The sequence below is a fragment of the Gavialis gangeticus genome, unplaced genomic scaffold, assembly GCF_001723915.1.
Source record: "Gavialis gangeticus isolate Ggan-Ray unplaced genomic scaffold, GavGan_comp1, whole genome shotgun sequence".
Taxonomy (NCBI): Eukaryota; Metazoa; Chordata; order Crocodylia; family Gavialidae; genus Gavialis; species Gavialis gangeticus.
In genome coordinates, this window is record NW_017729034.1 from 45516112 (window position 1) to 45530382 (window position 14271).

Below are 14271 nucleotides of genomic sequence, written 5' to 3' on the forward strand. Positions count from 1 at the left end.
GTCTGTATAGGTAAATAAGGCAACCATAAAGCCCCATGTTCATAGTTATCCCTGTTTCATAAAGAACATCTTTGCCCTGTTTTTTCTAAAGCTCAGGAGATTGGTCAGCTAAATCTGTGGAAGTGAAACAGACTTTAATTAGAGTGACTAGGACTTAGTTCCATCTAAGTCCTAAAACAGACTTTAATGAGACATTAACCAGACTGAAACAATCTGTGTAGCTCAAGAACCTGTCTCTGGATCTCCCATGCAGCGATGCTGTAGCTTTGCCTCATATCTATGTTCTCAATGAGCTTCTTTTCCTCAGCTGGTCCATCCACACCAAGAGTCGAACCCACTTAAATAGGAATGAGGCTCATATCAGACTGATGGGGTAGATGTGTAAATGGCTAGCCTCTCTCTCCAGACCAGAGAGGAGAAAAATAGCATCCCAGTCTCTTTTTAAGCTGTTCCCTTGTGGTATGGCATGTGATGGTAATTCAAACATAATTTGCAGGTGAACCAAAAACAATGATTGTTCTCAGGATCAAATCAGTTTGTACAGGCTTCTCTCTCTGTTCTGCAACTGGCCACAAATGAGCAAACATATTCTCTTTTAGATGCTTCCACCAGCTAAGGTGGAATCAAATCAGGAGACCCTTTAATTTCTCCAAACCAGATCAGAACCCTCTGAATAGATTCAGAGAGATTTGATGATTCAGACATAGACACAGCTTTAAATGTTTTTCTACATACCTCAAGGTACCAGGCAGCTCATGAACGCTGAGATGGTGAGGTGGATGGAACATCCCACAGAAGTGCGGGGAGGGGTCCCCAGAATGCTTGGCGATGGACCCAGAAGTGGATGAGAAGCATATCCAGTCCACTTCCAGGTCTGCTGCAGATTATGTGGGGACCAGCTCAGAGACTGGTGCCTCCTGGTTCTATGGGAGTACCCGGGGTCCCCCCGCAGCTGAGCTGGTGGGAGTGCAGTGGGGGGTCCATTGCTGAGCATGAAGCGGGCCCCCCCACACTCCTGTGGGATGTTCCATCCCCCCCACCATCTCAGCATTCAGAAGCCATGCCTGATACCTCAAAGTATGTAGAAAAAACATTTAAAGCTGTGTCCATGGCCGAATCGCTGATTCTCTGAAACAGCATTGAAACTTCAGATTTGGATTTGGCCAAATTGAATTGGGACAGTGATCTGAATCAATGAATTGAATCACTGTCCCCTGAATTGGACTGAATCTGAATCAAATACAGCCTGCTTTGCACATCCCCAATGCTTTGACAATCAAAGATGACAACCAGTCTTCTATAGAGTGTTTAACTTACTGCTTATTAATTTAGGTTTCCTGAATGAAAGGCTATGTTACTAATTTTAGCAATAAAATTATTCTATTTCAGTGCTTGACAAGCTAGGAGACACTTTGCTTTGCTTTTTAAGAATAAGATTCCTAATCATAAAACTCATTAACTACATAATGTCTGATGCTTTATTTTCCAAGTCTATTAGCCTACACAGAGCAGTATTTGGAATACGATCCATTTCTTATGCCCACTGACCCTTCTAACCCTTGGATATCGGATGACACTACTTTCTGGGAACTTGAAGCAAGGTATGTAGTTTTCTTTTATGTGTAGATAAAACCACACAAGTGTAATAGTAGGCAAATTCAGGATTTCATAAAGGGAGGTGCAGGAGCAGAAACCTGTGCTGAGGGGGTGGCTGCACCCCTGCTCCCTCCTTGCATGCCATGCAGGCAGACTATACACAGGAGCAGCAGTGGAAGATTTTTTTTTTAAGTTCCTCAAGCATATAAAAATCTCCCCCACCTTCCCTGTGTTCAATGACACATTCCCTTCTCTCCCCTCCCCTCCTCTCTCTTCCCATCCCCTCCCTTCTCATATCTGCCACTTCTGCCATCCCCAGATGACTCAGGGATGGAAGGGACTCCAGAGCCACCCCTCCCCCACTCCAGCTGGACTGCACATGGAGGCAGGCTTGGCTTAGAGACAGTAGCAGCATCAGGTGCTTCCCCCACACCTGGGAAAACTGGGCAGGAAGGAGGAACCCACCTGCTGCTGCCACTGTGCCTAGTAGAGCCCAGCTGGATTGGTTCTGGAGCTCCCACTCCACCCCCTACCCTGTCTCCAGCTTCATCCCTGGGACAACCTGAAGACAGTGGCAGCAGTGGGTGAGGTTGAGGAGGCATGGATGGGAAGGAGAAGGGATGTGCCACTAAGCATAGAGGCAGGATTGTTACTTGTTTTGGGGACTTAAAAAAAAAGTTTCCAGCTGCTGGTCCCATGGCATGGTCAACTGAAAGTGGGGTGCAGGAAACATGAAAGTATGAAAGACTGCAGAATCCATACTTGCCATTTCCAGGCTTCAACTAGAGAGAACTGCCTCATTTTAGATTTGGATCACAACTGTCCTCAGATGAGATTGCCCCTTTTCATAAGTGCATACATATACCTAGGTTACATTGATTAAGTGTGGAGCATGCTTGGTTGAATGACAGTGAACCTCTGAACAGTGCACAAGCACAAATATGATGTGGAAGGTAAGAAATATGAAGCTGGACTTGTGGAGTTCATGTAAACATACAATGCTGAAGTACTAGTTACTGTTTTTTTCCCCCTTCTTCCACTTCCACTCTCAGCAAAGAGCCAGGACAGCAGAGAGTAAAGCGATGGGGTTTTGGCATGGATGAAGCACTGAAGGACCCTGTTGGAAGAGAGCAGTTTCTTAAATTCCTGGAGTCAGAATTCAGCTCAGAAAACTTAAGGTGAAGCTGAGGACTTTTATCTTTCAATAGCTTTCAAGACATGTTCTGTATGTCTGTTGCTATTCTTTTCTTGCTGCTCACTTTGTACTCACAGCTGCATTGCTGTTTTTTTATTCTTTAGGTTCTACTCCTATGAATTGCTGCAATTGCTCTCAATTTCCAGTAAGTCTGAGAGTTGAGGTTGTTCAGGCTTACAACAGACTTTAATAGTGTGTGCATCTGTTGACTAAGCATATTTATCACTCTGGTTACTATCAGCTTTTAGCAAAGTAATTTGAGTAGAAACCTTTATCTTGAAACTCATCCCCAAAATACTGACCACTCACAGGTTATTCAGCATATATTAACACTGTGGGGGGATGGCAGGAATTCAGCATTTTTGGCAGGAATGCCATAAAGTAGTCCCTCCCAAAGTGCCACTCTGATCCCCTTCTCCTATCCAGTCTGATTTCTGCTCTATGCCTTGTGCTGTCTGCCTGAGCTGCTGCTCTACTTCCTTTCTCCTCCACAGTCTGCTATCTTACACACACACACAGCCTGCCCATGCCACTTGTGGCACCTGTGCTGCAGGTTGGCCACCTCTGTTTTAAGGAATAAACTGACAGGGAGCAGACTTAGACTAGACATTAGGAAGAACTTCTTTACGGTAAGGGTCACCAGAATCTGGAATGGGCTTCCAAGGGAGGTGGTGCTCTCCCCTACATTGGAGGTTTTTAAGAAGAGACTGGACAAAAACCTGGCTGGGGTCATCTGACCCCAGCGCTTCTTCCTGCCCAGGGCCAAGGGTTGGACTCAATGTTCTTTTGATGTCCCTTCTGACCCTGAAAATCTATGAAATATATGAAATGCAGCATTAGAATAAACTTACATGGAGAGATTGTTCCAACATGACTAAGAGATTTAAGACCATTGGTCCCCGTGGACTTTCGCTGGGATTTTTGCTCCTAAATGCTTTAGGAGCTTTTGCAAATCTCTCCTGTAGTAAGTGAAAATAACAATAAGGTTATCCAATAGTAGTGGTTAAACATGAAATGATTAATGTTACTTCTTTCTTTCATGTGTGATTTCCAAAAATATATATATTCTTCAGGAATGACTTAATAAAAAGGTGGTGTATGTGTGTGAGGTTAAAGCTAAATGTCTCTAGTTAAAATTATTTCAGATATCAAAAATGTTCCAAATAATTTTATATACAGGCATACCTCGGAGATATTGCGGGTTCGGTTCCAGACCACCGCAATAAAGCGAATATCGCAATAAAACGAGTCACACAAATTTTTTGGTTTCCCAGTGCATATAAAAGTTATGTTTACACTATACTGTAGTCTGTTAAGTGTGCAATAGCATTATGTCTAAAAAAACAATGTACATACCTTAATTAAAAAAAAACTTTATTGGTAAAAAATGCTAACCATCATCTGAGCTTTCAGCGAGTCGTAATCTTTTTGCTGGTGGAGGGTCTTGCCTCAATTTGTAAAAAACGCAATATCTGCGAAGCACAATAAAGCGAAGCGCAATAAAACGAGGTATGCCTGTAATTATAATCAAACTATTGGTAAATGCCTCCATATTTACTTGAGTCCAAAATGAGGTTTTTCCCCTCATTCAGCACGGGGGGGAAAAAAACCCTTGTATTTGATTTGAATACAAGGCAGAACAGGAAGCAGGTGGCTCTCATGGCTCTGACTGTGGCCCTGAAGCTGCAGGGGACAGGTGAGTGAGTAAGCATTGCAAGAGGGCAGAGGGTGGGGGAAAAGGGGCTGCCTGCCCCCATCAGCTGTCTGCCCCTGCTGCTGCTTTTCCCACTGTAGCAGTGGGGGGGATGAATTTATGACAGCCCTCCAATAATTAAATTCTATACATGGAAAATGACAACATATTTATAAATTATCCATATATAAAAGCTAATTATTGGGCAGTCACTTTAAATTTTAAGTCATTTTGGCTTTGGGTAAATGCAGTATTTCGTTATAGTAGTTCTAATGGAGTCATAATAAAGTCCTATGCATTCAGCAGAACTATATATGTACATATCTGTGTGTGTACTCTCTATATAGAAGTACTATGTATTATATGTATATTGTGTGCATATATTGAACTATTCTATATTTGTACTATATATCTGTGTATTATATATAGTACTTCTATATACTTCTGGAACTCATAGACATATATTTTCAGAAGTAAAATCTACCTTAGACTTAGAACATATATGTATAACTTCTAAGTTATGTAACTAATATGCATAATACCTAATACATATATTACTCCTATATTTATATGTGTGTGCACACATGCATGTGTGCATGTGTGCGTGCACACACACATAAAAACACACACACCTATAATAATGGAGTGATCTGTGTATTAAGCAATATGTATATAATATTAGATAATATATGAACTTCTAAGGTTAATGTAGATTTTACTTCTGAAATATATGTCTATCATATGTTTAAATAATGTACATGTACACACACACACACACACATATATGGTAATATCTATCTATAACTTCTATATGCTATATATAGTACTTCTAAGGTTAATGTATGTTGAATTTTATTTCTGAAAAGTATTTCCATCACAACCCCATCCCCATGCTTTCACCCAAGTATTAGTTCCCATGGCTCAGCTGTAAATTCCTTAAAAATTTTTGCAAACATAGCAATGCTGAGACCCTGATCTCATTTACTCCTGTATAATGTCCCAATTCTGAAAGATGAAACCAGGCTCAGTTGCTAAAGTTGAGGTAACAGAACATCTCATAGAAGCCATTGAGCATGTTGCTGCATAGGTCTCCAAACCTGGAATAACTGTACTTACTGCCTGAGTTTATCTGAAACTTACAACAGGATAACTGAGAACTGAGTCAGCATTATTACCACACCATATATAACCTATTCAGACTTGCAGTTTAGAGGCTTCGAAATTAAGTTTGAATTTAATAGAGTACGATGGGAAAGTCAAGTATTAATAAAGACAAGTTATTGAACAAGATTGGACCAAAAATATCAGTGCAATATTCTGGATGACCCTGATCCTACCTGATATTTTCCCTGGATTTCAGCAGTAGTAAGACTGGGCTCAGTATGCAATGTTGTTAAACCCATAAGTTTTAGGAGGCAGTCTGGAATTTAAAAAGCTGAATAAGCATTAAAATGAAAGCTGTTTATCTAAATGGTACAAAGGAATGGAAAAGTTTCTTTTTATTTTAAAAATGTCCTAGTAATTTCTTATGCATGGTATCTGTTCAAATGTAAACCTATTCAATCTACCTACCGTAGGCTATGTTTTTCTAGTTTTCTGCAGCTGATTTGTCTTGCTGCCAGCTAGACTTTTACCAGCATAATCCCTGGCTCTTTTCTTTAATCCTATTTACAACACTAACCATAGGCAATTTTTAAATGACTGTTCCAGCAAAATACCCTAGAGAAATTTGTTTGGAGCTGATTCCTCAATGTGCCATTGACCATTATATCTATCTGTCTATGTTCTTATATGGGCATGGTAAAACATAATATCTTATGGGTGCCAGCTGGAAAGGTTGCCCCTGGGAAGTGTCAGAAAAAGAATAAACTAGTCCCATATGAATGAGAATCAAGATGAGCTCAGTGATAGAAAAATAATAAATTAAATTAAATAATCATTTTATGCATAATGACAAAGCTTTGTATCCTACTGTATCAGCAGGGACATGATCATTCCAGGTGTAATTATGACTTACTCCTGAGTTCATACATTTAAAAGATAGCTTATCAACTACACAGTGGTAGATTTGGGGACCTTAGGGAATAAAATAATCTTTCTATTAGTTTGGCAAAACAATTTGCTTCCATCAGCAGCTCCTTATGATTGTGATATAACTAATGGAATCTCACACTTGAGTTTGTCAGCTGTTATCCTTTCATAGCTTTAACTATGATTGACTCTACAACAAGCATCATCAAAACTATAGGTGCAGCAAAGAGATGGGACCACGGCAGACTGAGCTGCCAAGCTCTATAGAAAACGTAACAATGGACTTCAAAAATTGACGAAATGTTTAGTAATAATAAAAAGAGAAGTCCGCTGCCCAGGTCAATGAAAGAAATGACAGAGATATGATTGTAACCAAGTGGACACAATGATTACATTACAGCATGATCATTTGCATCTTATACCATTAATATTCTCAATTTTATATGTTTATGCACTCAGGCTGGGAGGGGGTAGAATCAGGACTGGCAGCCTTTGTCTTGTATTATGGAGAATGGTACAAGATGAAGAAACTTATGAGTCACTTTGGGATTTGGAAGACATGTATTCAGTTCTTTGTTATGCAACAGACTGCATAACCTGAAGCAAATTAATCAATCTGGGCATATCTACTTGAGACATTTACTGTGGAGCTACCTAATTAGCTCCATAGTAAACATTTTGCTGTCTATACATTAGGTCTCAGGAAACTAATAAACTCTGCAGCTGGTTAGTACTTGTAAATATAAGTACTATCCTGCTGTTGAATGTTTTCATGAGCAGCAATGCATGTGTAGATGCTTACAGGGCTGGTTGGGGCACAAGGGTGCTTCATTGTGGGGGTTACCTGCCAGCTAGCTCCACACTGAAGCACCCTCGTGCCCCAGCCAGCCCCTCGACAGCACATTTAGCTGGGTCCGAACAACCCTGGGTTGGCAGGCTGACCCCTGGGCCCTCCGTCACCTGGGGCTGCTCCAACCTGGCTCAACATGCTCCAGTCCCAAGTGTGCATGTAAACACAGCTCCCAGAGTAATAAACTCCCATGGCATATGCACCAGAGTTTATTGCTGGGCATTAATATGCACATGTAGATGACCCCTTTTTGTCTTTGTTTCTTATTTTAAAATAGGGTTAATGGCATCTCACTACCTCACAAGAGATGTGCACATAAGTCCTGTACTGGAGGTGAGGTTCTCAGATACTCCAGTAATGAAAAGGTATGGGAGCATAGTAGACATATCAAACATAACTCAAAACTTCTTTGACAAAGAACAGAGGCAGCTCTGTCTCTGTTCTTTATGAAATACCTATAATCAATACAATGTTTCCTGCACCATATTTTTTTCAGGAAAAAATGTTGGTGCAATATGAGATTCTCAGTGAAATATTTAATTTCAAAGGGGCACAGAACTGTCCTCCAACATCAGGCTTGCACCAGACTGAAGAATGAGTGAACTCTTAGAAAGCATACTTTCTTCTCTGATTACTAGCAGAGGCCTATTGTTAAAAGTAATGGAGTTGAGAGTGTCATTTCTGCAGATTTTCTAGCTCGTATTGCAAAGAAAAGTATACAATAAGTATTTGAAATATGTAGACTGCTAAGTTTTAGTATGATCTAAATGGCCTAGGGCTGGTTGTGCAGGCAGTCTGACTTTCAAAGAAGACTATACATCTGATTGAAATATGTGATCTGGAGACCTAAATTCCATAATCTTTGAAAATCCCAGCCTGCCTTTTAACCTGATCCCTGCTATCCCTATATATTACTTGGTTCTCAGAACAGTGAGTATTTATATGCTGTCTGTTTCCTTCCAGGTAGAGATTGTTACTGATTTCAACCTGTAATGACCAGGGATCCTGGTTTTTCTGATAAAAAAATCCCCAATTTTCAGATTTTAAAAAGTATATAATATATATTTATATATTATGGAAAAATATGGATTTTGGGTTACTTTTTTTAATCTGAAAATTGGGTTTTTGTTTTTTTGGTTTTTTATTAGAGAAAATTAGAATCCGTGGTAATAACCTAAATGGCTTGATTCTTGCATATCTAAAAGACAGACTTTCTTTCTATGTGGTACAACAGTAACTATGTGGCAAATGGCGGTACTCACGTGAAAAACACAGCTCCTTTGATAATAAGGAAGGGCTAGTACTGGATAGCATCAGTCAGGGGCTTTTCTGGAATTTGCTCCTGTTCTTCATTAGCCAGATCCTTCTGAAGATGCTGAAAAACTCAAGCATGGACGTCCTGGCTGTTTGGAACTTGGGGATAAGGAGTAGAGGATAGTCAGATATGAAATTCTTATTCTGAACCAGTTTTCCTTGGATGGCCCAATGTACACTAGAGGTTTGTTGTGGTGCTTACAGCTCTAGTAACCATAAAAATAAATGACACAAGGGATACAGTATTCAAATTACATCCAATCAAAGAAATATAGTGAATATGCACACACCATTAATTTGTATGCTGCAGAATGGTGTGGGCTATAGATCATTCCGACTTTATGCCTGAAAGCTCATGTTTTTCTTTACTTTATCCAAGGCGGGTTTTTTGAGGTTTAATTATACCATAATAAAATACTGTGATTTGTGCAAATAAGGAATGGTGTAGGAGACTGTTGATAAATAGTAGCAAAAAAACAAAGGTGAAGCTTGATGCAAGAAAAGGAAAGAATCAGTCATTGCTACTGATGATTTTTAAATGCAGAGTGTATTTAGCTGAAATGCCAATGGGAGGCTAGTTCTGCAGTTAACAGACATTGGAGAAGAGTAACTTTCCTTAATTATTTGTGCCTCCATTATGACAACCCTAAGAAACAAAGCAGGTAGCAACAGCTACCTATGCTGTCTATTATAGCAACACCTACCTACCCTGTTTTCAGTTACAAACAGTTTTGCTAAGCTTCAGCCCCTTAGACTGCATTTTTTTCATATTTGCTTGGGCCTGAGACTGGATCATTGGGCAGCTTTAGTGAAAAGTGTTCACGTATTTCTGAAAATCAAATCAGGGATTACACTGATATGTTAATTCCCTCTACCCCAAACTATTTCATTGAAGAACTTTAGCAGCTCCATGCAGTAGCATGACTAGGGCAAAGTGACCATGGCAGCAGATCATACCTTTGACATGGCGGCAACCAGATGTTGCTGCTGCCCCTTTGTGTTGCAGGTGCCCCGGGTGTTGGACTGTGTTGTTACACTTCTGGCTCCACGTTTTGCAGTATGACTGGCTTTTGGCAAGGGTCCTAGGTGTTAGGAGTCAGGGGATCATCTTTCTTTCTGTTCTCATGAAATTCTGCTTTGCTTTGACAGAGTTGCAAACCTCTGAAAGGGCAAATGTTCTGTCCCAACCGTTAGGAACTTCCTTCTCTGAAGATTTCATCCTCCCTCCAGATCCCTGAGACAGGCCAAATTGCATAAGAATGCTCCATCCCCACATGCTTTCCAGCATGACAGGTCTAGAGCTAGGGTTTCAGACATGCATGAGCTGTACACGTCACCACCTAGGCCACCTTAATCTGTCCCGCCTGTGTATATGCAGTAGAAATTTTATGAGATTGCATACTATTTTTTCTGCTAGATCCTTCCTTCACTCAGTACAGGGAATGCACAATGAATGAGGCAGATTACTGTAGGAAGAGAAAGGAGATTCTGTGTTGTTTGGCACTACACTAGGTCCCTGGAGATATAGTCTCTAGTCTTGGCTGTGCAATTGACTTCCCATGTCTCATTTGGCAAAATTATCATAACTCAAATGCACAAGAGAGGCAGCCTGATTGCTGCCATTTCCTAACTTTTGAGTGTTTTTGGGAGGAGGGCATACATTTTGTTTTCAAAGCTAAATAGATTAAAGTGTAAGAATGTCTACTGTGAAGCAGTTTCCCTAGATATAAAATGTTGCAGATATCAGCATTTTTTCATGTTTAAAAGAGGTTGCTATAATTAAAGCTTCACCATTTCTGTGGGGGTTTGGGGAATGGTAATGCTAGAAATGTAAAATAAAATGTGTTTTCCAGGCAAGAGATTGTGCTTATCTAGTTAAAGATGTGACTGTATTGCTTACCTTTTCTAAACTGGAAACCACAAGATTCTCACAATTAAATCAGTTTATCTTTTATCTATTTTGCCATTATTATCTAAATAGTAGCCTAAGGCAATAATTTACTCTAAAAAGAAAATGTATCCTGGAGCTTATTTGGGAGGACTCTCAGACACACTGCTGGTGGTCTACAGGAGCAATCATGAAGACAGCCACCCTAGGCTAAACCCTCAGGATGTCTGTGGGAAGACAGAGGATGTCTGTCTTAACCTGTTTCTTTATCTGTCTTCTATACACATGAATAATCAGCTAAACTATGAAGTTGCATATGAAGGGGATGGCACTGCAGGATGTACCTATTAAATGTAAATATCACAAGCAACTTAAAAAATAGTTGCCCAAATTCTCCTGGGTTCAGTGAATTAGAGTTTGCATGCTGTAAAGTATTTCTGCTTAAGTAAAATCAGTACATTGCTCTAGCTTCATTGCATTCAGATATGCAAATAAAATGTAATAAGACCCTGAATACTCTAGAAAGAAGAATGGTTGAGTGCCTAGAACTAGCCTGGGATGTTAGAGACTTAGCTTTAACATCTTGTTCTACAGATATGGAGATACAATACTATATAATAATCTAATAATCCAAACAATATATAATAGTATAAAATATCATATACTATTATATAATATAACCATTTAATAATACACATACAGAGATATAATAATGGATATAATACTTGTCTACCCCACTTGGGAGCTGTGTGGGAACAGTATGTTAAACTACTGAGAGGTGTTTCAGTATTCCTGTAACTGAAATACTGTTATAGGCACTTAACATAGCAATATCAACAAAGTGGGACTAACAGTTGTGGCTGCTTAGTAGGGGTGTGTGAAACGAGCTGTATTCGATTGAGATTCAGCCTGAATTTGGGGCAGGGATTTGATTTGTTGATTTCGATCACTGTCCCAATTCGATTCTGCCAAATCCGAATCTGAAGATTTGATGATGATTTGGAGAATCATTTCACCATTGCAGCATTCATGAGCCACCTGGTGCCTTGATGTATGTAGAAAAAACCTTTAAAGCTGTGTTCTGAATCATCGAATCTCTCTGAATCGATTCAGAGGCTTCCAGTTTGATTTGGAGAGATTAATGGGTCTCTTGATTTGATTCAGATTCAGAGATTCAGCTGCCGAATCTCTGCCAAATCGAATCAGTGACCAAAGCGTCGCACAGCCCTACTGCTTAGTAATGAGAAATTAAAACACTAAGTACCCTAGGTGCCTCTAGCTCTCTTTAGGGGAAAGCAAGTTGACAGTGGCAGAGCAGGAGTCTGGGAAAGGGACCAGGGTTCTCTCCTCCCCTGCTACTAAGTAAGTGTGACCAGCTTAGAAAAGAGGCAATCTTTAACACTTTTTTTTTTCCAAGTAAGCAAGTTTTGTGAGAAATCACTCATTTCTTTCCAGGTGGTAAACCAGCCAATGTGAAGTTCTGTGAGGTGATATTTTGTTTGTTTTGCTTTACATTGCCACCTGTTTAAGAATTGGTATACCAACCTAATTTGACCTGCAGCCTGCATGCAGAGTACTTCCTTAGGGCTCCTCAAGTACTATACAGTTACCTGCTCACCCCCACATACACACAGAGTGAACATTTGGCTTATCCTTGTGGCATAAACAGAATGGAAGCACTTTTAACCATAATCTCAAATTATATTATAACCCTGCAAAATCCAAGCTTTAGGACAGTAGAATCCCAGCTCACATGTCATATTGGATCAGCCTGGTTGAAACCACATTGGAACGCTGCTATGTTATAAATGGTTTCCCCAATACAGTAAGACTTACAGCATAGGTGGAAGTTCTGTGCTTCCTGGGAACAAACCTGTGCAAGCTTTGTGCACTGCACCATGTCTAAACAGAATTGTCTCTTAGAGGGTTCCCAAGTTAGGTCATGAGCTTTTCATTGTATTTCCCTAATAATTTTGTTATACAAGTGAAACTATTTAACTTGATTTGCTAATATAGATCTGAATGCTGTTTGGCAAAGTCTTTTTAGTGCTGTTTTACTACTGCTACTACTGGGATTCTACACATAACTTTGCATGGCTGCATGCATCTGTTGGGATAGTAGACAAAGAGAGAAATGACACTTCTATTTGTTTTTGTTTTTTTACAATGCAACACACGGACAGAGTCAATGAAAATGAAAGAGAGCAGAATTGAATTAGATAAAATAAAATCTTTTTTGGGGGCAATTCACAATTCACCTGTGGAACTTATAGCCACAAAATATAGTTGTGCCTAATAGTCTAAAAAGAGGATTAGATATTTTGTGTGGACAACAGGAGCCAATTTTAACCAGTGTTAGGGAAACAAAAGATCAGAGGTTTAGATGCAAAATACATTTCCCTCCTATTGGAAACCTGTAATTTATCTGGGATAAATATGGCAAGTTATTTCATTGTTTCCAAATGAAAGATATGCATCTTTCATAAAGCAGCTAGTTCTGTTCAAGACATTATGGCATCCAGATCACCATGGCAATTCTTGTACAGAAATGATGTAATTTTTACATAAAATGCCTGGCTACAATTTTGTAATTGTATGGATTTTTTGTGTGAAGTCTTTGTTGTTGGTTTTGGTTTATTAAAGCACATTTAAAAAGGGAGAAATTTATACTGGTTAAATTGAAACCTAGGAAAGAAATTAAATGTAGAGTTCAAGTTACCGTATCTTGCCATAGGTTCTGGATGGCAGTAGAAGATTTGAAGAAGAGACCTATTCGTGAAGTTCCTGCTCGAGTCCAGGAAATTTGGCAGGAGTTTCTTGCTCCAGGTGCTCCCAGTGCCATCAATTTAGATTCAAAAAGTTATGACAAAACTACACAGAATGTGAAGGACCCTGGAAGATACACATTTGAAGATGCGCAGGTCAGTGTATTATCTCTGGTTGAGGGCTGGTCTTTGGGATGTACAAATGGATATACTTGGGAGAGAGATTATAACATTCTCTTTAAAAAAATTAAATACAATAAATAAAATAGGGTTAAAATTAATTATTTGCAGAAGACACTCCTATGCTTTACAGGACCGGATATGGCCTATCTAGGTGACTGTACCAGTGCAAAGGCTTGAAGGTGGCCCTCTAAGAAGGGAGGAATTTTGCTTTCCTAGTGCACCCTGTGGTGCAGAGAAGCTGATTTTATTTGGGTTCTTCTTAATTCTTTGGCTCAGCTGCTTTTAACGGTCTTTTCTTAAGCAAAGCTAAGAGTCTGTTCTCTTGATGCATTTTCATGACTTTTGTTAGCATTTATAAGAGTCAAATTGCTCACATCATAAAGAAAACACACCCTGAAAGAGAAACAAACCTATTCCTAAATGCCTGTTTTGTGGTTATATCTGAACCATGTCCTATGGATATTATACTTTATGCATTTCATTATAAAAGTAACATCTACTGAACAGCATGATAGACTTCTAGGAAATGATCTTCTAGGAAAGAGTGGTACTCTAGATACAAAGAACCCTGTGAGCATGGCTTTAACAAGCTTTTCTTTCTCATAAATATATAACAGCTTACATTTTGGGGACCAATTTAGTAATAAAAATATGGTCTTGTTGTGCTTTTCATAGACACAACAGACAGATGCTTTCAATCAGAAATGGGGCTGTGCATATCAGTGATTTTTTTTTTTTTTTTTTTTTTTGGAAATT

General features: G+C 39.4%; 1 protein-coding gene across 4 annotated transcripts in view; it reads left to right on the forward strand.

Moving 5' to 3' along the window:
- The window catches only part of RGS7 (regulator of G-protein signaling 7), a 600793-nt gene that overhangs the window by 533692 nt on the left and 52830 nt on the right, over window positions 1-14271 (forward strand). For all 4 annotated transcript variants that reach the window (XM_019527608.1, XM_019527609.1, XM_019527610.1 and 1 more), the window contains exons 13-15: window positions 1491-1601; window positions 2649-2774; window positions 13302-13488. In XM_019527608.1, coding sequence (XP_019383153.1) covers window positions 1491-1601; window positions 2649-2774; window positions 13302-13488 — 424 coding nt within the window. The remainder of the gene's footprint in view (window positions 1-1490; window positions 1602-2648; window positions 2775-13301; window positions 13489-14271) is intronic.